Source organism: Nomascus leucogenys, chromosome 3 (assembly GCF_006542625.1).
Source record: "Nomascus leucogenys isolate Asia chromosome 3, Asia_NLE_v1, whole genome shotgun sequence".
Lineage (NCBI taxonomy): Eukaryota > Metazoa > Chordata > Mammalia > Primates > Hylobatidae > Nomascus > Nomascus leucogenys.
The window spans coordinates 72,054,668-72,078,252 of NC_044383.1; the positions used below are offsets into that span (position 1 = coordinate 72,054,668).

The following is a 23,585-nucleotide window of genomic DNA, read 5'->3' on the forward strand; positions in this document are numbered from 1 at the left end:
GACACTTCTCTTTTGGATATGCAGCCATATTTGTTAGTTAGAAGTGGCAAAATGTTTATCATACCTGATAACAACAGACTCATTCATGGGCATCTTTTAAGAAAGGTGTTCAGAAAGCTTCCTACCTGCTCTTCTATCATTTCTTTCAACGTCAATACAAAACACAGGAATTCTTTCTTTTTTCTCCTTCCTTTCAGAGGAGGGATCCTCAAAAAAGTCTACATATGGAATGCTAATTTTCCATGCAGCAAGGTTTCGGGGAGTATTAGGTGTGCTCACAGCCTCCACTGGAGAATCATCTTCCATTACAACAATACCTTCTTCAATCTGGAAAAAAATTACCAGGATGAATTTAATATTCCCAATACCTTTAGAACTATAGCATATGAAATACAAATATAAAGTAATATGCCCATATCAATTGATAATTTTTAAGACCCTGAAAGCTAGGTGATATTAAATTTTCTACTGAAAAAGTAAAGGTAAAAAGTTAAAAACTAACAAGTTACTAGCATCAACTCCAAATTTTCTTACATCATCTGTATATGAAAATATAATAGGCTGGGGACAGCACCTATAATCCCAACACTTTCAGAGGCTGAAGTGGGAGGATTGCTTGGGCCCAGGAGTTTGAGACTAGCCTGGGAAACACAGAGCAAGTAGGCACTGCTGCCAAATGATCACAACAAAGGTTCTGAAAGATAATGTCAGGCTGGGCACGATGGCTCTCACCTGTAATCCCAGCACTTTGGGAGGCCAAGGTGGGTGGATCACCTGGGTCAGGAGTTCGAGATAATGTCTCCTAAGTCTCCAATGAGACATCCTAAATGTCCAACTTAGGATCACAAACCAATTTAGGATCACCCGGCAGTGAAACTGGAAACTTCTCTTTTCCCTCAACTTCCTAAACAAGACAAAGAGGATTCCCCAAGGTCCCACAGCTTAGAACTAGCACAGTGTCTTCTAAATCCTAAATGGCATCATCTTAGTCTGCGTTAGCACCTTACTGTCCCTGAGTTTTCCCTTGATAGTATTAGACATTAGTTTGCCTGCTTCTCCAACTTTCTGTTACGACTATCTTTAATCCCAATCAAGAATTTCCTTCTTGGTGGGGTGGCAGGGGATAGCAATAGGAGATATACCTAATGCTAAATGATGAGTTAATGGGTGCAGCACACCAACATGGCACATGTATACATATGTAATAAACCTGCACCTTGTGCACATGTACCCTAAAACTTAACGTATAATAATAATAAAAGAATTTCCTTCTTCCTTGGGTCACTACAAAACAAAGCAAACTCTCTCAGCTTTTTAAAGATAGCCTCCTATTCCTGAGGCTAAAGTACAGCTTGTGTATCAAGCAATTGGGAAGGCAAAAAATAAAAAATACATCTTCCTCCACAAAAAATTATGTTTTAAAAGTTCATAATAACACAGTTAAGTACTTTTGTTATAATATCGAATAGACAGAAAAGATAGCAAACTATATATATAAAATGTAGTCTACAGGGGTGAAAAGGAAAAGGTTTTTGTTTTTTTTTTTTTAAAGAAAATCACCAAACTATTAATAGAAGTGGTTACTGGGTGGTAGATTATGCATGTATGTGGCATTTAAATTTTTTCCACTGTTCTATATTATTAAAAAACTGAGAATATGCTTAAAATTAGAAAATATAAACATTATTTTGAAAAAGACTTTCTCTGATCTACTTTCTTCTATCCACAATTTTTGTTTTTTTTTTGAGACGGGCTTTTATTCTGCTACCCAGGCTGGAGTACAGTGACACAAACACGGCTCACTGCAGCCTTGACCTCCTGAGCTCAAGTGATCCTCCCAAGTAGCTACAACTGCAGTTGCGCACCATCACACCCAGCTAATTTTTTAATTTTTATAAAGACAGGGTCTCACCACGTTGCCCAGGCTGGTCTTGAACTCCTTGGTGCAAGCAATCCTCCTGCCTCAGCTTCCCAAAGTACTGAGATTACAAATGTGAGCCACCACACCCAGCATAAAAATACTACCCACACCAAGGCCGGGTGCAGTGGTTCACACCTGTAGTCTCAACACTTTGGGACTACAGGTGGGTGGATCACGAGGTCAGCAGTTCAGACCAGCCTGGCCAACATGGTGAAACCCCATCTTTACCAAAAAAAATACAAAAATTAGCTGGGCATGGTGGCGGGCACCTGTAATCCCAGCTACTCAGGAGGCTGAGGCAGGAGCCTGGGAGGCAGAGGTTGCAGTGAGCTAAGATCGTGCCACTGCACTCCAGCCTGGGTGACAGAGCAAGACTCTGTCTCAAAAAAAAAAAAAAAATACTACTCACACTTATAGGGAAAAAAGTAAAGGCATTAAAAAACTGGTTTATTTGAATTAATAAAAAAAGGCTTAAATAAGATTTTATTCCATTTAAATTATTATGAAGAATCAGTGACCCTTACATCAAGGCAATGGGACAAAGGTCAAAAGGAAGGGGTAAAGAAAAGGGTTTACTCCTGTCTCCCCACCTTTCCTCCCTCTTGGTCATCATCAATCCAATCAGTACTAAACACCCCTTTTATATCCAAGTTAGTGAATTTCTTAAAGCCGAGGTCTACATCTTAATCATCTTTTCATCCCCAGTGCCCAGGGTCATTAAAAGGCAAAATGAGAATCCAAGATCTCTATTCAATAAAAATAAAAAGTACAAATGAGACAATACTTGCCTTTATGGGACTATGTGATAGGAAAGACAATCATAAACACATAACTTGAAATACATTATGGTATAAGCTTTAACATATGATATAATAGGGACACAAAAGGAGGAAATGTTCAGTTCAACTTGGGGATTTGGGTAAAGGTTTATGGGGAACAGTTGCATTTTGAAGGATGCATATGAATTTTCTAGGTCAATACACAAACGAAGGGCATTTCAAGCAAGACAAAGATACAGAGAAATAAAATAGGATGGTAAGTAAAATGTGCATATAAGTCAACTGGAAATCTTGTTAAAATGCAAACTGATTCAGTAAGTCTAGGATAGTGCCTGAGATTCTGTATTTATACAAGCTCCCAGGTAATGCCAATGCTGCTTGTCAACAGACCGTAGTTTAAGTAAGCAAGGAGTTAGAGCATCTATTAGCAACTGTATACCTGGAGCACATAGTGGGAAAAAGGTAACATCAGAATTTGAAGCTTAACCAAAAGACGGTAAACTGTTTGACTATTAGAAGTATCTCAGCTTAGCAGGAACCATTCTGCCTTAATAAGCAATAACACAGTTCTCAGGAATTTTAAAAATTAGATTCACGTCATGAAACTATCACAACTGATGAAAGAATGAGAAATACAAAGGAAGTCTGAAGTAAGAAGATAAAGGTAAAGTATTAAACAGAATACAGATTCTCTAAAAAAAGGAAAATAATGAGTATATCTAATTTTTATGTTATAGTAAGTCTGAAGTTATAAATAAGTCAAATTGATACATTTTACTTACAAAATCATCTTCACCTTCAGCTACACCATAATTAGGCAACATAGCTCCCTCCATTGTGGTACTTTTGAATACTCCTTTAATTTTGCTACCTATTCTGCTGATTCCAAATGATTCTCCCCTTTTCTGTGTGTTCCTGAATATTAAACAAAAATGTATCAAGTACATAGAAAATTATTGCAGCAGTCTAGTTTATTGAAAACCATTATTAAAAAAAAGAAAAACAGTTTTGAAAATGATAAACTAAAGATATAGCTAACATAACTTTTGGAGTTTTCATACACGGATTAAGTATCAACATCTCAGAAGTCAAAAATGACACAGTATTTAAAAAGTTTAAATTTGGTGGATGAATAAATAGGACAATATTTATTTATAAACACTCAAAGTTTACCTAGTATTAACTTCAAAATATTAACAGGATTAAAATTTTTAAAAGATGAGAGCCCCCTAGTGGAATATAGTTCTTATTGCAGTATTTTGAAATAAAAAAATGCGTAAGATCTGTTCAAAACCAAAAACATCCCTTTAGAGTAACTGGACTAAAATTATGCAACAGAAAAGAACATTAAACTATTACTTTCTCAGTACTTCATTTTCAGATGGAACTTTAAGAAAAAGAATAGTGCCAAAGGGAAAGGTTAGCAATGAGCATAGGGATAAAAGCAAATGTAGCCCGAGGAAGCGGTCTGCTCTGCCATAAATATTAAATGTTGGTTTTGCCATTTTTTTAAGCTGAATTTCTGAAAGCAGAAATAGCTGAAAAGCAACAAAACAAATAAGCTACAAGTAGCAAAAATGTCCGTTAGCCTACTACCCAATGTTTCAGCAATTAAAACCGTAACTTTTATCCAATTTAAAAGTCATGCTCGAGGCCAGGCACAGTGGCTCACACTTGTAATCCCAGCACTTTGGGAGGCGAAGGCAGGCAGATCACCTGAGGTCAGGAGTTCAAGACCAGCCTGGCCAACATGGCGAAACTGCATCTGTACTACAAATACAAAAATTAGCCGGGCGAGGTGGCAGGCACCTATAATCCCAGCTACTAGGAAGGCTGATGCAGGGGAATCACTTGGACCCTAAAGGCAGAGGTTGCAGTGAGCCAAGATCACGCCACTGCACTCCAGCCTGGGTGACAGAGTGAGGCTCCATCTCGAAAAAATATATAAAATAAAATAAAGTCATGTTCACTAGGTAATACTGCTCTTACAACAGATATCCAAATAAAAATGACTATTTTAAAATCTGAGAAAGTTTGTTTTGAATGCTCAAGTGTATAGCTATTACTCCTAATAAGCTATTATTTATGAGGAAAATTAAGTTATCTACTGAAATAATACAATTACAGAAAGAAAATTAATCAAGTTTCAAATACACCAATAGGTAGTAATGTGTATTTTACACACACCCAAGAAGTAAATCAAACTTCTGGAAAAACACTAATAATAAGTAGTAAGCAGTAAAAGCGGTACTTAAACTAGATTATTTCATCTAAACAAACATACAATTAGGTTTTTTTTTAATCCAGAATTGTAGACACAATTGTCCTTGATTAAAAAAAAAAATTCCCAAGATATAAAAATGTTGGCTGGGTGCAGTGGCTCACGCCTGTAATCCTAGCACTTTGGGAGGCCGAGGCGGGTGGATCACCTGAGGTCAGGAGTTCGAGATCAGCCTGACCAACATGGAGAAACCCTGTCTCTACTAAAAATACAAAATTAGGGCCGGGCGCGGTGGCTCACGCTTGTAATCCCAGCACTTTGGGAGGCCGAGGCGGGAGGATTACGAGGTCAGGAGATCGAGACCACAGTGAAACCCCGTCTCTACTAAAAAATACAAAAAATTAGTCGGGTGCGGTGGTGGGCGCCTGTAGTCCCAGCTACTCAGAGAGGCTGAGGCAGGAGGATGGCGTGAACCCGGGAGGCGGAGCTTGCAGTGAGCCGAGATTGCGCCACTGCACTCCAGCCCGGGTGACAGAGCGAGACTCCGTCTCAAAAAAAAAAAAAAAAAAAAAAAAAAAAAAAAAAAAATTAGCCGGGCGTGGAGGCGCATGCCTGTAATCCCAGTTACTCGGGAGGCTGAGGCAGGAGAATCGCTTGAACCCGGGAGGCAGAGGTTGCGGTAAGCCAAGATCGCGCCATTGCACTCCAGCCTGGGCGACAAGAGTGAAAACTCCGTCTCAAAAAACAAACAAACAAACAAACAAAAAACACTAAAAATGTTAACAAAATATTTTTAAAATCTCTAGACTCTAGATAGTTTATTCTAGTCTCTACAACATGGATATTACAAAACAATGGGGGTTGTTGAAATATGAAATTTAAAAACTCTCACTTGTGATTATGCCCAGAAATACAGAAACATTATACTTCTTACTTAAAAAAAAAGTTCTTTAAACATAATTCTAAAATTAATTTAGCAAAATCAACAAGAACAAAAATGAGTCAACAGCCTTAAAAAACAAGATACTGACAAATTAAATAAAGAAAATATCTTTAAAATATCAGGACGTTTTTATTTTATGATGACATATCATGTTATTTCAAAAAGGAGATATCTAGAATAAAAGTAGGCATTCATTTTAAAAGATTATCCTAAATAACTAGGATATAATGGCAGTCAATACCACAGTGTTCCATTTTTTTCCTTTTTATTTGTATTAGGTTGTTCACAATGTACTTTCTAAAAACATTTAATACTGAAAAGAATCACATGCTCAAGACTTACCGAAAATCATCCAAACTTAGGCTACCTCTGCAATAACAGGTATGTGAAATTATATAAGGAGAGGAAAGAAAGAAAGCCCAGATATTACATAAATTTCATTTTAGAACACAAAACAAAATTTAAAAGCTTCAGAAGTTACACAGGTGTATAACATTCATTTTTGCAAAGGGAAGAAATCCTCATGAATAAGGTGATAAAGGTAAGATAAATGCACATAGCTGTCTTTTGTGTTTGGATGAAGTCTACATTACTAAAAACGGTTCTTAAAAATTAAATATGTTTTCTCTTGGGTGACATGGAAAAAAATTAAATATATCAGGAAATAACTGACTTTTTTCTACATAATTAAAAAAGGTTCTTAGAAATTAAATATTCAGAAATAATTCTGTCTTTTCTTTGTCCTTAGGCATACCATTTCTTTCATACAGTGGAAAGTATGCAGAGACTGAGCCAACAAAAACCTGGCACAAAAAAACAAACCCGTATTTTCCAACATTAAATTTGTGTTCATGTTAGACAGAATCATTTATGCTTCACATGTTTTTAGCTTGAGTAAAAAAATATGTTTTAAGCTAAGAAGCACACTTAACAAAAGATCTCTAAATATTAAAAAACAAAAGTTGTACTTTAAGTGTACAATGAAACAAAGAACATGATAAATAATATGCATTAGAATTTTATTTTGAAAATATAAAATGTAGACATAAAATATATAAATACATATTTTATGTAATTTAAGTCATGTAATAGCAAATTAACAAAGCTATTCTAAATTTCTAATGAAAGAATGTTAAGAAACTCTTTTAACTTATTATATATATAGGTAAATAAATGATTAAGTATCACAGAAGCAGAGTCCTGACAAGACTGATAGTTAACTATTAAAATCAGATCACCATAAAGAAAAACATACTTTAAAAAGTCATAATCAGTATCCAGAATGAAAAGAACCCATATAACCTGTCTTTTTTATATTTTAAAGCCAACAAAATTAGTACCTTAATATGCTGAAAATAATCAAGTGTTCTAAAAGTAGCCAAGAAGGCTTTTCATCTCTGAAGTTACGACCTTGACTTAGATTTAACCACAAAGCAAGTATTTACTTTTATTTATTTTATTTTATTTTATTATTTTATTTTATTTTAATTGAGGCAGAGTCTTAGTTGCCCAGGCTGGAGTGCAGTGGTGCCATCTCAGCTCACTGTAACCTCTGCCTTCTGGGTTCAAGTGATTCTCCTGCCTCAGCCTCCCAAGTAGCTGGGATCACAGGTGTGTTCCACTACACTCGACTAATTTTTGCATTTTTAGCAGAGACGGGGTTTCACCATGTTGGCCAGGCCAACTCCTGACCTGAGGTGATCTGCCTGCCTCGGCCTCCCAAATTGTTGGGATTACAGGCATGAGCTACCACGCCCGGCCATCTACCAAAGCAGGCTTTTAAGGTCACAGAACCACTTCCCCTTAAATGGTCCTAGAAAAGGGCATGTCATTAGCTCCATGTCCTGGTATGAAACTCCAAACATCTTATGTCTATAAACAAGGATAAATTCTACCTGCTTCTCAAGTATGCCAGTACATTTGAGGAAACTCCTTGGAAAAGAATTCAAATGCAAGAAAAGGCATGTGGCCTGGGCAAAGAATGCTATTTTAAATAGCATGAATATGATTTCTGTTAAATAAAGTCTAAGTTTCACGGCTGTAACATATAAATTCTTAGGAAAAAGTTCAAAAGCGGTATTTTTGCAAATAATCCTAAAGGTATTTCTACCTTTCAGAAAACTTACTACATGTATACTACCTTCTACTGAGGCATTAAATCAGAATTAATATTCAACATTCAAAAAAACATCTATTCCCATAACACTTGGTTATGTCAAGAAATACAATATGTTCTCCTCGTGGCTAAGGTTTTCGCATTTTTCCTTGTACTATCTAAAACACTGCCCCATTTCTTGACTTACCTACTTTTCTCTTTGTAGTACATATCCAATTTATTTGTATGTTTATTAGATACTTGCTCAAATTGGAAGGTGTCGAGATGTTTGTGTCAATTTTGTACACGTATAAGGTAAATGAAATGATTAGAAATGAAAATGAAAGGTAAATGAAATGATTCATTTACCTTATATATAATAAGTTAAAAGAGTTTCTTAACTTTTTTTTTTTTTTTTTTTTTTTTGAGACAGTTTGGCTCTGTCACCCAGGCTGGAGTGCAGTAGCACGATCTCGGCTCATTGCAACCTCCACCTCCTGGGCTCGAACAATTCTTCTGCTTCACCTCCCAAGTAGCTGGAATTACAGGCATGTGCCACCATGCCTGGCTAATTTTTGTACTTTTAGTAGAGATGGGGTTTCACCACGTTGGCCAGGCTGGCCTCAAACTCCTGACCTCAAGTGATCCACCCGTCTTGGCCTCACGAAGCGCTGGGATTACAGGCGTGAGCCACCGTGCCTGGCCATTAACATTCTTTCATTGAAAATTCAGAATATTGTTGATTTGCTATTAAGTGACTAAAAACATATATTTATTCATATATTTTACGTCTACATTTTATTATTGGAAGGTGTTGAGAGCAAATCTATAAATCTATTCTGTAGATTTATAGAACTGATGTCTGTATCAATCATGTACATGTAACCTTGCAAACACAAATCAGAACATTAATTATCCAGTTTATAAATGGATAAAGCTTTTCTCTTCTATTACCTTTATTTAGGTCATTTAACTGTACACTTAGATTTCCAGAGCCAAAAAAAAGAAAGAAAGAAACATCCCTCCACTTTTGTACCCAATAAGCACTCTTAAAAAAAAGTTTTCTCTAAAACGTTTAATTCTGAGTTATCTGTGGATGCCACTTATGCATTCAGTCCCTAGTCTCCAATAAAGCCAGTAATCAAAACTAATATATATTATGAGATTAACAAGCCCATATTACGTATCTCGTTAAATTTTTCTAAAAGAATTTCAGGCATTTTCAGATCACCATATAGAATACAGTTCTACAATTCACTAGTAAAATGCCTTGTCCACTCATATAACAACGGAACCACATACTCATTCAGAAAAATAGCTAATAAAGACAATGAGGCTATCGGGGGAATGACTGGCATCAGCAAGTTCAAAAACAAAACATACAACCTACCTGTTCAATTTTGAATTGCGTGTTGGTGATTCTGCACCTCTTAAAAGTTGTCTGAAATACTTTAAAATAACAAATAATAATTATCATTTATTACACTTACAATTAACATTAAAACACGTTACCTTAGTTTACTACTTTCCAGTTTTGGAAAAAAAAAAGCTATCTCAATGAAGTGAATACAGACATGGTCAACTAGGGTGAAGATGAAAATATTGCAAATGCAGATGATTTCCACAGGTTTGTAAATAATGTGTATACAATGAGATTTCTGCATCACTGCAGTACTACAAAGCCACTCAGGCATATGGCAAACCAGGCAGACCTATTTGGTCCCAATCTATCTACTTACATAAATATAAACAGGTTTTGGTACTGATAATTGTTTTTGCAATTATTTTATTTATTCATTTATTTATTTATTTTGAGACAGTCTCGCTGTGTCACCCAGGCTGGAGTGCAATGGTGCAATCTCGGCTCACTGCAAGCTCCGCCTCCCGGGCTGATGCCATTCTCCTGCCTCAGCCTCCCGAGTAGCTGGGACTACAGGCGCCCGCCACCACACCCAGCTAGTTTTTTGTATTTTTAGTAGAGAGGGGCTTTCAATGTGTTAGCCGGGACAGTCTTGATCTCCTGACCTTGTGATCCGCCCGCCTCGGCCTCCCAAACTGCTGTGAGTACAGGCCTGAGCCACCGTGCCCGGCCTTTGCAATTATTTTTTAATCTTCACTTAATTACATAGCAAAAAAGAATATTCACTTTCTTAATCTTGGTTTTTTTGTTCTGTTTTCTACTGAGATGGAGTCTTGCTCTATCACCCAGGCTTGAGTGCAGTGGTGTGATCTCAGCTCACTGCAACCTTGGCCTTCTGGGTTCAAGCTATTCTCCTGCCTCAGCCTCCTGAGTAACTGAGATTACAGGCATGTGGCCACCATGCCCAGCTAATTTCTTCTATTTCTACTAGAGATGGAGTTTCACCATGTTGGCCAGGTTGGTCTTGAACGCCTGAACTCAAGTGATTCACCCATCTCAGCCTTCCAAAATGCTGGGATTATAGGCATGAGCAACTGTGCCCAGCAATCTTGTTTTATTTTTCTAATTATTTTGTTATTTGAATCACTCATCTAATGATATCAAAGCTACTATTAAATTATGTATAAAAATCCTCAAACAAGGTTAATATTTTGACTTACCTCATCACTATGGCAGAACATAGGAGTAAATACATTCTCCAAAAGGGAAAGAACATGTTCATATGCTTCAAAAAGACATCTCATAGTTTGAAGTTTCACAACATCTATGTATGGGCCTTCAGCAACTATTAAAAAAATTCTATTGTAGAAATTATTTATAAATAGCATAAATACATACAGTTCTAAAACGTTTTACTGAAACTCCACTGAAACGCACTAGATTGAGAAATTAGACCAACCAAGCTCTAGTTCTGGCAAATACATAAAGTATAAGTAAGTTTTTTCTTTAAAGCTTTCATCTCATTAGTAAAATAGAATAACAGCTGCCCATGTACTGCAGATGGCCACTGCAATAATAAACAGAAAATAAATGGGAAAACTGTAAGAGTGCTAAATAAGTCATTCTTATCGTCTTTGACTTACTTCTTTGAATCTCTTCTACAATGAAGGGATCAAATCTAATTTTGTCAATACTTTCATCCAAACAGTATGTTTTATAAATCTTCTGCAACTCTTCATGAAGAGATAGCATTTCATCATTTGATAATTCTGGTCGTAAAATTCTATCATTAAATTCCTCTAACAAATGAGGGAAAGAATAAGAAAAAATAATTTTAATATAAAACTATTCATAAAAACTTCATAGTCCCATTCTAACTGTAGCCAATACTAAGAGCAGCAATTAGAAGCAATCTAATTCATCTAAGTTTTTTAAAAATATTTGAGAATAAGATAACTACTCAATAAAAGAGAAATGCAATCAACCAATTTTTATACATTAATAGAAAATATGTAAATACATAAATAGCAATACAAATTTGCTAAAATTCAAAACACTAAACACACTTCTAATAGTTTCCTTAAAGAATACTGTATTAATTTATTATACCAAAAGTCTTTTATTATTTTGAAATCTGATTTACTAAATAAAAATAAAAATGAAGACTTTTCTTAGTTCCAATCAATGTTTTTAAACAATATTTCTCTCTATCATGAATGCTGCAAACTAGTGGCAGAATGGAGTTTGAACAAATGAATGTTTATTCCAAAATAAAAGATGGCAGTATTAGGATAGCCAAAATACCACTTGCTTTTTCTTTTTATTTCAAGATGTGTTAATATGGAGTTTACCTTTTACTTCTTAATCATTCAAACTGAAACATAAAGGGGAAAAAAAGGGAGTTAAAAAAAAAAAAGCTGGAATACAGGATATAAGATTTGTGAGGCAATAGAATATAATTGCCATTCCTGTATGAGTTAACATGCATACAACTGGAGTTGTTAAAGAAGAGAAAATGGGGCAGGATATTTGAAAAGACAGCCAGGAATTTTCAAAATTGATTAAAGGTCAGGTGTGGTGGCTCATGCCTGTAATCCCAGCACTTTGGGAGGCTGAGGCAGGAGGATCGCTTGAGCCCAGGAGTTCAAGACCAGCCTAGGCAACATAGTGAGACTCAGTCTCTACAAAGAAATTAGCCAGGCATGGTGGTGTTCACCTGTAGTCCCAGCTACTTCGGAGGCTGAGGCAAGAGGATGATTGAGCTCAGGAAGTTGAGGTTGTATTTCGTGAGCCATGATCATGCCATCTTTCCAGACACACAAAAGCTAAGAAAATTTATCTCCAGCATATTTGTATTGTAAGAACTGTGAAAATGATTTCTTTCAGCAGAAAGAAACAATATTAGAAACCTGGTTCTGCAGAAAGAAATGAAGAGCACCGGGACAGTAAATATGCCAATAATTGTAAGAACCTTTAAAAATGAATGTGTGTGTGCATTCCACACATGTGTAGAAGCCTGATGACTAGTGAAGAAATAATGTACTGTGGGTTTATAGCCTATGCAGAATTAAAATACCTAACAACAGGAGCACAATAGGCAGGAGAGGATGCTCTGGGTATGCGGAGGTTCTTACATTGCTCCCGAAGCAGTAAAATATTTTTAAATTAGGGCTATGATAAATGAAAAAAAAAAATCTCTGATCAATCAAAAAAATAACAACACACTCATAAAAATGGGAAAGATAAAATACTAAAAAATACTCAACCTCAAGAAAGGCAGCAAAGGAGAAAAAGAAAGGCAAAGAATACATAGGACAAATATAAAACAAACACCAAGATGTAAGGCCTAACAATAAACACATAATAAATATATCAAGTATAAATGTACTACAGATACCAATTAAAAAGCAAAGATTACTAAATTAGTTTTTTTTAAAGTGAGAGCAACTGTGTGCTGCTTACTAGAAATACATTAAACATTTCAATCAGATAGAAGAAGATATACAAATGAATACTCAAATATAAAGAAAGATGATGTGGCTATACTAACATCAGACAAAGTAGACTTCAAGACTGAAAATTACCAAAGATAAAAGAGGAGCATTTTATAATGATAAAAGGATAAATTCATTAAGAAGATATAACAATCTTAAATGTGTCTGCACCTAGTAATAAAGTTTAAAAGATATATGTATTCATACAATGGAATACCACTCAGCAAAGAACAAACTACATATTTATTTATTTATTTATTTTTGAGACAGAGTCTTACTCTGTCACCCAGGCTGGAGTGCAGTGGCACAATCTCGGCTCACTGCAACATCCACCTCTCAAGTTCAAACAATTCTCCCGCCTCAGCCTCCTGAGTAGCTGCGATTACAGGCATGAGCCAACACGCCCAGCTAATTTTTGTATTTTTGTCAAGACAGGGTTTCACTATGTTGCCCAGGTTGGTCTTGAACTCCTGACCTCAAGTGATCCACCTGCCTCAGCCTCCCGAAGTGCTGGGATTACAGGCATGAGACATCGCGCCTTGCCCAAACTACTTATTTAGACGAAAACATAGATGAACTTTAAAAAAGCATTATCCTGAGTGAAGGAAGCTAGGCACAAAGGAGTACACATTATGTGATTCAATTTATATAAAAAAAATTATACAGGCAAAACTAATCTGTGCTGAGAGAAATGAGACCAGCGATTACTTTGGCAGGAATAGGGGAAGGAATGGATCTCTTGGGAAGGATCCTAAGGGAATTTTCTGGGCTGATGGAAATAAATGTTCTAGATCTTGATAAAGATGCAGGTTACAAGGATGTACACATGTGCAAAACTGATCAAACTATACATTTAAATTCTATGTGTTTCACTATATAAATTATACCTCATTTTTTAAAGTTATATTTTAAAAAGAAATTAAATGCATTAAAAATATTTTCATAGTCTATAAAGTTTCTTGTAAATCCAATAATCTATAATGCTAGAGAGCTTATAATCAAAATGAGGCATTCTTATATTTGATAATTTAATCAAAACAATCCTTTAGAAAAACTGTGAAAAGTGATATTGACATGGGCTACAGTTTGGGTCTTTAAAATATTTTCATTATACTGTACTTTTAGTAGTTTTTTTTTTTCTGCTACCAGGATTTGAATGAAGTTAGTGACAGATTATTTCCCAATCTGGAAAGGAGTGGGCACTTGAGAGAAACTCATAGATGCTCTTAGAAAATCGAGAATATGGCCAGGCGCGGTGGCTCATGCCTGTAACCCCAGCACTTTGGGAGGCCGAGGCGGGTGGATCACCTGAGGTCGGCAATTCAAGACCAGCCTGACCAACATGGAGAAACCCCGTCTCTACTAAAAATACAAAAGTAGCTGGGGTGGTGGCGCATGCCTGTAATCCCAGCTACTCGGGAGACTGAGACAGGAGAATCGCTTGGATCCGGGGGGCGGAGGTTGCGGTGAGCTGAGATCACACCATTGCACTCCAGCCTGGGCAATGAGAGTGAAACTCCGTCTCAAACAAACAAACAAAAAAACAAAATCGAGTATATGAAATTTAGTACAATGATAGATGGGTACCACAACATCAGATCTGATTTAAAATATTCAAATACATTAAAAGGTTTAAAAATTACTTCCGTAAAATACACAGGTAAGCCTCACCCACAGTCAAACAAAACTGCAACACGTGCACCGCTCCTTCTTGTTTCAGAAAGTTCATAAAACGAAATAAAAGATCTTGTTGCTCTCTGATTTGCTTCAATTCTAACTTCAGCACCTTGATATAAGAGAAAGATTAAGTTTAAGCTATATAAATGAGTTCTAAAATTGTTTATATCAAAAAGGTGTTATTGCTGAAAATTCTTACAGATGGCTTTTTATTTCTAGGTTCTGCAAATTTCTGCAAGAATGGAACCAAAGGAGAAGCCGGTTCAGTTGCTTTTTCAGGCTTTGAAAGAAAGAGAATTATTAACTCAGTAAAATTCCCACTTTATTTGACATACAAAATTAAAATTCAATGCAATCTGAAGTGTTTTCTAATATATTCAATACTCACTGGACTGTCATCTATGAAGATGATAAGCAAATGATTCACAGTATCCTAGTGGAAAATAATAAACATAAGTCAAAATAATTCCACTACTGTATTCTCCCCAGAATTCTTGTAACTTGTATCATATTATGCAAGTTTCTAGAAAAATGAAAAAATAAATGGAGCAGTGGCAAAAAATCTGCACATATGTATTACAGCAGGAGTTTTTTTACATCTTCAAAAGAGGTTCTTAACTTTTGTGAAAATGGGCAAATAAAAGCTATTCTGATTTTGGCATTTAAAATATTTCTAAATCATTCTTGTTTCTTCAAAATCTTACTGGATCAAAGGTAGAAGCATCCGAAGTGTCTATCAATGGATGAACAGATAAGCAAAACATGTTATACACATACAATGAAATATTACTCAGCCTTGAAAAGGAAGGAAATTCTGACACATGCTACAACATGGATGAACCTTAAAGACACTATGCTAAGTGAAATAAGCCAGTCACAAAAAGACTAATACTTATGATTCCACTTATATGTGGTACCCAGAGTAGTCAAATTCATGGAGACAGAAAGCAGAATGGTGGTTGCCAGGAGGGCTGGAGGGAGGAAGGAATGAGGAGTTATTGTTAACAGATGTAGAGTTTCAGTTTTATAAGATGAAGAGTTCTGGAGATGGGGAATGGGGATGGTTGCACAACAATATGAATGTTTTCAATATCACTGACTATATACATAAAAATGTTTAAGATACTAAATTTTATATTAAGTGTAAGTTGTAACAATTTAAAAAAAAAATTTTAAGTCTTACTGGATCAGCTAGGAAATCCAACGAAGGAAGGAACACAGAGCCAGACAGAATCTCTCTTATAAGTAAGGTCAGAGATCTGGAAAAAGAAATAATAATAATTGTTTATATTTAGTGATTTATATTAGTCTTAACTTTCAAGTGCATATGAATTACCTAAGGATCTTGTTAAAATGGAGACTATAATTCAGTAGGTCTTGGTTAGGCCCTAAAATTCTGCATTTCTAACAAACTCTCAACCAATGTTCATGCTACTGGTTTGCAGACCACATGTTGAATAGCAAAGAGTTAGAGTTCTTACTTGGCTAAAATAGAATATTATTTAAGAGAAAAAAAAAGTATTCCCTTAACAGGAGGAACTTGGGGGACATTAGGAAATACTCTCTATCGGCTGGGCAGGGTGGCTCACGCCTGTAATCCCAGAACTTTGGGTGGCCGAGGCAGGGGGATCACGAGGTCAGGAGTTCGAGACCAGCCTGGCCAACATGATGAAACCCCATCTCTACTAAAAATACAAAAATTAGCTGGTCATGATGGTGCACGCCTGTAATCCCAGCTAATGGGGAGGCTGATGCAGGAGAATCGCTTGAATCTGGGAGGCAGAGGTTGCAGTGAGCCGAGATCACGCCACTGAACTCCAGCCTGGGCGACAGAGCAAGACTCCGTCTCAAAAAAAATTAAAAAAAAAAAAAAAAAAAAATACCTTCTATCTAAGAATACTTAAATGTTTAATATATATTTAAATTAATGTTTAATATAGTTACCTTATAATCATATTTACTATTATAAACTAGTCTAGTACAAAAATCATGTAATTCAAAATATTAAAATATTTTTAAGAATCACATAAAAATTTTAAACAAAAAGTAGTATTTAAAGTACATCACTTTAAATATCACTAAAAATAAGCCATGGTTACTTCTCTAAGGGTTATTAGGGTAAGAGTAACAAGGTAACTTATGGAATAATCTAAACATGCTCCAGCCAGAAAAAGGGAGAACAGACTAGATGACCTCCAATTCTTTTTCCCAGCTGGATACCTTGAAACATAAACTCATCTATATAGTTTGTTCAAATGTTTCTGCCTATTATAGTTATCATATGCATGTCTTTAAAGGGAACACCAATGAAATAAAATATAATGGTATAAAAAAATTAATTTTATTCATATTTGTATTTTATGTCCAAGATCAGTTTTAAAGAAAAATTCTAAGCTACACAACACACCACAAATAGCACTTAAATGGGCATTTTAAGACTATAATTAATAAATTATATATTAATAATTTAATAAATTTTTTCAAATGAAAAGCTATTCACAGGCTAACCTCAAATTTTAGTGTACACCTATCATAACCAAAAATCACAATATACATATGGCATGTTATGCAAATACTATTATATTGTCTAGTCTTTTTATACCTGCAGTCTGTTGCTTTAGGAGGCAAAATATAAGGAAAAAGCAGTTCAGTAAGTTTCCTTAAATAGTGTAATTCATCTCTTCGACTTCTCAAAGCAACATGAAGCTCTGGACCATATTCTTCTAAAGCAGCTTGCTGTAAAAACTCTGTATTTTTTACTATAGAGATTAAAGATAAATATTGAAACAAGTTAAGTGACATTAAATAATTTCGGTCATTTCCACTAACAAATAGAAGAGTATGGGCTGGGCGTGGTGGCTCATGCCTGTAATCCCAGCACTTTGGGAGGCCGAGGCAGGCAAATCGCTTGAGGCCAGGAGTTCGAGACCAGCCTGGCCAACATGGCGCAATCCCGTCTCTACAAAAAATATAAAATTAGCCAGGCATGGGGGCACACGACTGTAGTCCCAGCTACTCAAGAGGCTGAGGCAGGAGAATTGCTTTAACCCAGGAGGCGGAGGTTGCAAGGCTGCAGTGAATGGAGATGTTTCCCAAAAAAATATGTAACCAAGTCATTCCTTTCCTAGCCTCTTTTCAATGTGTATTCTTTATTAGAAGCCTGCTTATTTTGCGATAAATTGATAAATGGACCCTTTGCAAACAAGAATTTAAACTTACATCTCTACAAGTTATATAAAATAATAGCAAATGATTAAGTGGAAAAAATTAGAGAAAATAACTTTTACAACTTCTAGCACACATAAGGCTTTTGTTGCCAAATCCTTTATCTTCTTTCTCCTCTCCAAAAGCAAAAACTATCCTACTCAAAATTATTATTATTATCATTATTATTTTGAGACAAGGTCTCGCTTTGTCACCCAGGCTGGAGGTATGCACTGGTGTGATCTTGGCTCACTGTAGCCCTGACCTCCTTGGCTCAAGTGATCCTCCCACTTGAGCCTCCAGAGTAGCTGGGCCCACAGGCGGGTACTCCTGTGCCCGGCTAATTTTTGTATTTTTTGTGGAGATGGGGTTTTTTCATGTTGCCCAGGCTGGTCTCAAACTTCTGAACTGAAGCAATCTGCTCACTTCGGCCTCCCAAACTGCTGGGATTACAGGCCTCAAAATTCTTTATTTTTTTTTGAGGCAGAGTTTTGCTGTAATCCCCCAGGCTGGAGTGCAATGGCATGATCTCGGTTCACTGCAACCTCCACCTCCCAGGTTCAAGCAATTCTGCCTCAGCCTCCCGAGTAGCTAGGATTACAGGCACCCGCCACCACATTTAGCTAATTTTTACATTTTTTGTAGAGACGGGGTTTCACCATGTTGGCCAGGCTGGTCTGAAACTCCCGACTTCATGTGATCCACCCACCTTGGCCTCCCAAAGTGCTGGGATTACAGGCATAAGCCACCACGCCTGGCCTCAAAATTCTTTAATTGCATCTGCTTTCACATCCAAGTAATCTTTTAAAGCACTTTCACTATCAAAATATGTCCTCAGCCCTCAGACAAAATGGACTCCCCCTAGCTAACTGAGAAACTGAAATTTAAAATAGATCCAGGCTACCATAGCTGGTGAGGAAGCAGTTATATACTCTGTGTTCTCAGAAAGATGCTATGAAACTTTTCCATACAACCTCCCTTTCTACAATCAAGCAAAACCAGTTCCTGCTTTTGGGAGCCAAGATGAACTGTGGCTGGAAATTCCGTCCAGCTAGAAGCCATTTCAAAGAAACATCTGTCAGATTTCTGGTTTGGGGCCTGGAAACCAACCAATCAGGGCTCACTTGAACCAACCAATGTAAGCTCACCTGTCCCAGCCAATCAGGATTCAGCTGTATCAACCAATCAGAACTCAGCTGCATTGACCAATCAGATTTTAATCCTTCATCTGCATAAACAGGCCTGATTGAGAACCTGGGAAGGAACTTTTGCTATAAAACCAGAACTCTCTCTTTGTTCTCTGGAATGCAGCTTTGTTTCACACTGAAGGCTATGTTTTCCTGGTTTGCAAACTGTTCCCTGAAACAAAGTCTCTTTACTCTCAAATTCCTTTTCAGAGAACTTGTGTTCACAATAGAATCTGGCTTCATTGGTTAAGTTCTGGATCTTCTGCCCCGTGCAGAGGACATAGGAAATATAAAACTATTTAAAATAGAAACCCATGAAAGGATAGATTTCTTAATAAATACTGATGACAAAAGTTACGTTAGCAAAGTTTTTTTTTTTAGACCTGGCAATAACTAGTATTTTCAAATGTAAAATTAATAGTATTGTCTCCTTTTTATAGACCTCAAAAGACTAAGTGGAAAGGCAAGTGATGCTTTTCCCTTTCTGCACTCTGTGCAGAGTTTTCAAATCATGGAGTCTGTGTTGGGAATCTTAACTCTAATTCAACAGCATTCATTTTAGAACTATTTCCTTCTGTTTTTATTGAAACAGAATGCATGCATATTCATACACAGAAAAAGGCATTATATGCATTGCAACAGTGTGAGTATTGAGATGGAGCAGCAATCCCTCTTAGGGGCCTGCCAGGACCCGCAGCATGAAAATAAAGAAAAAACTTGAGTCCCAGGGGATATTGCAGGCACCTAAGCTAGCCCTACAACCAGCAATTAGGAAAGTGAGTGAATAACCTGCTAAACAAGAAAATAATAACATAAACAATGGCCACCCAAGTAAGCCAGAGTCACAAGATGTTTGGTTCCCTACAGAAACTAAAGGTAAAATTGTAACATATGTCCTTGAATTATTTTTCAGAAACCTGGACCCCCACTAGATAGAAAATGCCAACCACTGCCATGTAGACCTCAGACAAAGGGGAATTGAGGACTGAACTCTAACCACCGTTCTTTGTTCTAAATTTCTTCCTGAGGGGCCTGGAGAGAGTTACACCCACAGGCCAAGCCTTAACATTCCTTTCTGCTAACCCCAGGTTTTTAGACAACGCCTTGCTTTCTTAACCAATGCAAACCAAAGACTCTCTGAATCCTCCTGTCACTTGTAAGCCCTCACTTCAAGATATCCCCGCTTTCTGAGTCAACCCATGTATAACCCTTCAGGTACTGACTTACGATTTTACATGTAACTTTTGCTTTCTTGAAATTTACCCCAAGTCTAAAAACTCTTGCTTGTATGCCACTGGGGAATTCAGGTCGTAAGGATTAGCTGCCTGTTCTCCTTGTTAGCAATAAATGCCTCATGTTCCCTTGCTGAAAATCCCAGTGTCAGTGCTTGCTTTTTTTCTGCACACTGGGCAAGCTGACCCGAGTTCCGTTTGGCAACAGTACTAAGAAGGTAAATCAAGGCTATCTGCATTTGTGGGTCTAAAGCGGGATTAGCAAAGGACATAGTTTTTATAAAAAACGCATTTTAAATTATTTGCCAAGCTTTTTTTCATTAGAATTTGGGGCATGGGTCTTTTAGAAATTTGTATCATGAGCATAAAAGTCAGAAATCTCTGCACAGTATCTTAGCACAGTAAGCTGTGCTAAGTCCCAGCTCTGCTTCTTTATTGATAAGATTTTGAACAAATGAAACAATCTCTTTGAGCCTTAGAATCTGTATCAGGCCAGGTGCCCGTGGCTCACGCCTGTAATCCCAGCACTTTAGGAGGCTGAGGCGGGCGGACCATGAGGTCAGGAGATCGAGACCATCCTGGCTAACACGGTGAAACCCTGTCTCTACTAGAAATACAAAGAAAATTAGCCGGGCGTGATGGCAGGCGCCTGTAGTCCCAGCTACTCGAGAGGCTGAGGCAGGAGAACGGTGTGAACCCGGGAGGCGGAGCTTGCAGTGAGCCGAAATCGCGCCACTGCACTCCAGCCTGGGCAACAGAGCAAGGCTCCGTCTCAAAAAAAAAAAAGAATCTGCATCAGTGTATCAGTAAACAGTTATTAACACTGAAAAGTGATAATAACTTTTAAAAGTAATATAGATAAGTAATTACAATATTTGGTGTGATTAAGCATTCACACATAATATATAAATTAAATCACCAGATTGGAATCTACTCAGCACCTGTCAGACATAAGGGATTTTTATAATCCTAGGTGATAAGAAATTAAAGGAATCAAGCAAAATATTTTAAAGTGGAGGAAAACACCTTAACTGGGAATATAAGCATAACAGAGTGCTGGAATACAGAGCATGGATTAATCTCCACTGATCACCAGTACATTTAATGCCTAATCAGTTGGCAGTTTTCAGACCACAAAAGGAAAGGTCCACAAAATCCATGATAAAGAGATATCTTCAGGTTGAAAGTCTGGAGTAAGGTCCCACACAATCATTATCCAATTTAAGTTTATATATATATATATATGTATAAAATATATATATATATAAAATATATACATATAAAATATATATATGTACACAGCTATACATATGTATATAAATGTTGAATATACATATATTCATATATTTCATATACACATATATGTGTATATATACACACACATATATATATATTCAACAATTCTAAGAGCCATGGAAGTACTTACATAGACAACTTCTATATAATGCCTATTCTCAAGAAGAAGATTAAGCAGAGAATGCCAAGACAGTAAAGACAACTACGGATGAAGAAATGAAACTTTACTTCCTGAATTATGCTCACATGTAGAGCCAAAGAATTTAGAAAACAAATTTATACAATAAAAGAAATGAAAAATCAAAAACTTGAAAACCTTTTTTTATAAGTCTATCTAATTTACTATCATAATATTTAGAACACTGGGATCTTGGGATAAAATAAGAGCCCTCCTAATTCTGAGTCTTTACTTCTATATGGACTTCATTAATTATGATGATTACAATGTTATTAATGAATGCAATCTAGCATTTTAGGGTGACTTTATAATTGAGGATGATTTTTTACATGAATAGTAGCAAATTAGCAACCCCTCTCACAAAAATTCAATGATAAATTTCAGTCAAATTAGTTTATATATGTATCACTCTCCTTTTTTCTTTCTTCTTTTTTTCAGACAGGGTCTTGCTCTGTTGCCCAGGCTGGAGTGCAATTGGATGATCATAGCTCACTGCAGTCTCAAACTCCTGGGCTCTAGAAATCCTCCTGTTTTTCAGCCTCCCAAGTAGCTAGGACTTACAGGCACATGCCACCACACTTGGCTAATTTTTTTATTTTTTTGTAGAGACAGAGTCTCACCATGTTGCCCAGGCTTGTCTCAAACTCCTGGGCTCAAGTGATCCTCCAGCTTCAGCCTTCCGAAGTGCTGGGATTACCAATGTGATATATATATAACGTCACTCTCATAGAGACAAAGTAATTTGGGGATTTTACTAAACTCATCAATTCTACTAAAAGTTAAAAGATGATTCCATTTACTCATAGTCTGAGAGGCTTCTTGTCTTTGTCTTTAGAACAAAATTAAAACTGTATTAAAAATACTTCCCCCACACAAAAACCTACAAATCCTTATAACAGCATTATTTATAATTGCCAAAAATTGGACCAAGATGTCCCTCAATTGGTGAATGGATAAACAAAGTGCGGTATATCCGTACAATGGAATGTAACTGAGTCGTAAAAAGAAATGGGTTATCAAGCCATGAAAAGACAGAGGTTAAATGTATATTGCTAAGTGAAAGAAATCCATCTGAAACATACTGTATGATACTGACTATATAACATTCTGGAAACGTCAAAACTGTAAAGACAGTAAAAAGATCAGTGGTTGCCAGGGATTCTCAGAGGAAAGAAGGATGAACAGAAAAAGCACAGGGGATTTTTAAGGCAGTGAAACTATTCAGTATGCTACTGTAATGATGAATACATGATTACACATTTGTCAAAATCCATAGAATGCACAATGTAAAGCGTAAAACCTAATGAGGCCAGGCACAGTGGCTCATGCCTGTAACCTCAGCATTTTGGGAGGTCAAGGCGGGTGGATCAGCTGAGGTCAGGAATTCGAGACCAGCCTGGTCAACATGGTGAAACCTCGTCTCTACTAAAAATACAAAATAGCCAAGCGTGGTGGTGCATGCCTGTAATCCCAGCTACTTGGGAGGCTGAGGCAGGAGACTCACTTGAACCCGGGAAGTGGAGGTTGCAATGAGCTGAGATTGTGCCATTGGTCTCCAGAGTGGGCAACTAGAGCAAAACTCCATCTCAAAAAAAAAAAAAAAAACACCAAAAATCTAAACTACAGACTTTAGTTAATAATGATGTATCAATATTGGTACACTGATTGTAACAAATGTATCAAGTAACGTAAGATGCTAATACTAGGAAAAGGTGAGAGTATATGAGAACTCACTGTACTTTCTGCTCAATAATTCTTCTGTAAATGTAAAATTGCTCTAAAACATAAAATCTACTGATTTAAAGAAAAATACTTTTCCTATACGTTCTTCTGACAGTAAAGCAGCCTTTACAACACAACAATTAAGTTATGTGTACTTGGCCAGGCACAGTGGCTCACACCTGTAATTTCAGCACTTTGGGAGGCCGAGGCAGGCGGATTGCTTGTGCCCAAGATGTTGAGAACAGCCTGAGCAACATAGTGAGATCTCATCTCTGA

The 23,585-nt window shown here is 36.6% G+C and overlaps 1 protein-coding gene across 4 annotated transcripts in view; it reads right to left on the reverse strand.

Moving 5' to 3' along the window:
- The window catches only part of SNX14 (sorting nexin 14), an 87,489-nt gene that overhangs the window by 30,673 nt on the left and 33,231 nt on the right, over positions 1–23,585 (reverse strand). For 3 of the 4 annotated variants that reach the window (XM_030809444.1, XM_030809443.1, XM_003258297.3), the window contains exons 8-18: positions 17,093–17,249; positions 15,674–15,749; positions 14,879–14,923; positions 14,690–14,770; positions 14,485–14,599; positions 10,963–11,118; positions 10,540–10,664; positions 9,350–9,408; positions 6,207–6,233; positions 3,483–3,615; positions 126–327 (exon numbers count right to left, since the gene is read on the reverse strand). In XM_030809444.1, coding sequence (XP_030665304.1) covers positions 126–327; positions 3,483–3,615; positions 6,207–6,233; positions 9,350–9,408; positions 10,540–10,664; positions 10,963–11,118; positions 14,485–14,599; positions 14,690–14,770; positions 14,879–14,923; positions 15,674–15,749; positions 17,093–17,249 — 1,176 coding nt within the window. The remainder of the gene's footprint in view (positions 1–125; positions 328–3,482; positions 3,616–6,206; positions 6,234–9,349; positions 9,409–10,539; positions 10,665–10,962; positions 11,119–14,484; positions 14,600–14,689; positions 14,771–14,878; positions 14,924–15,673; positions 15,750–17,092; positions 17,250–23,585) is intronic. The other variant, XM_030809445.1, reaches the window with a different exon arrangement.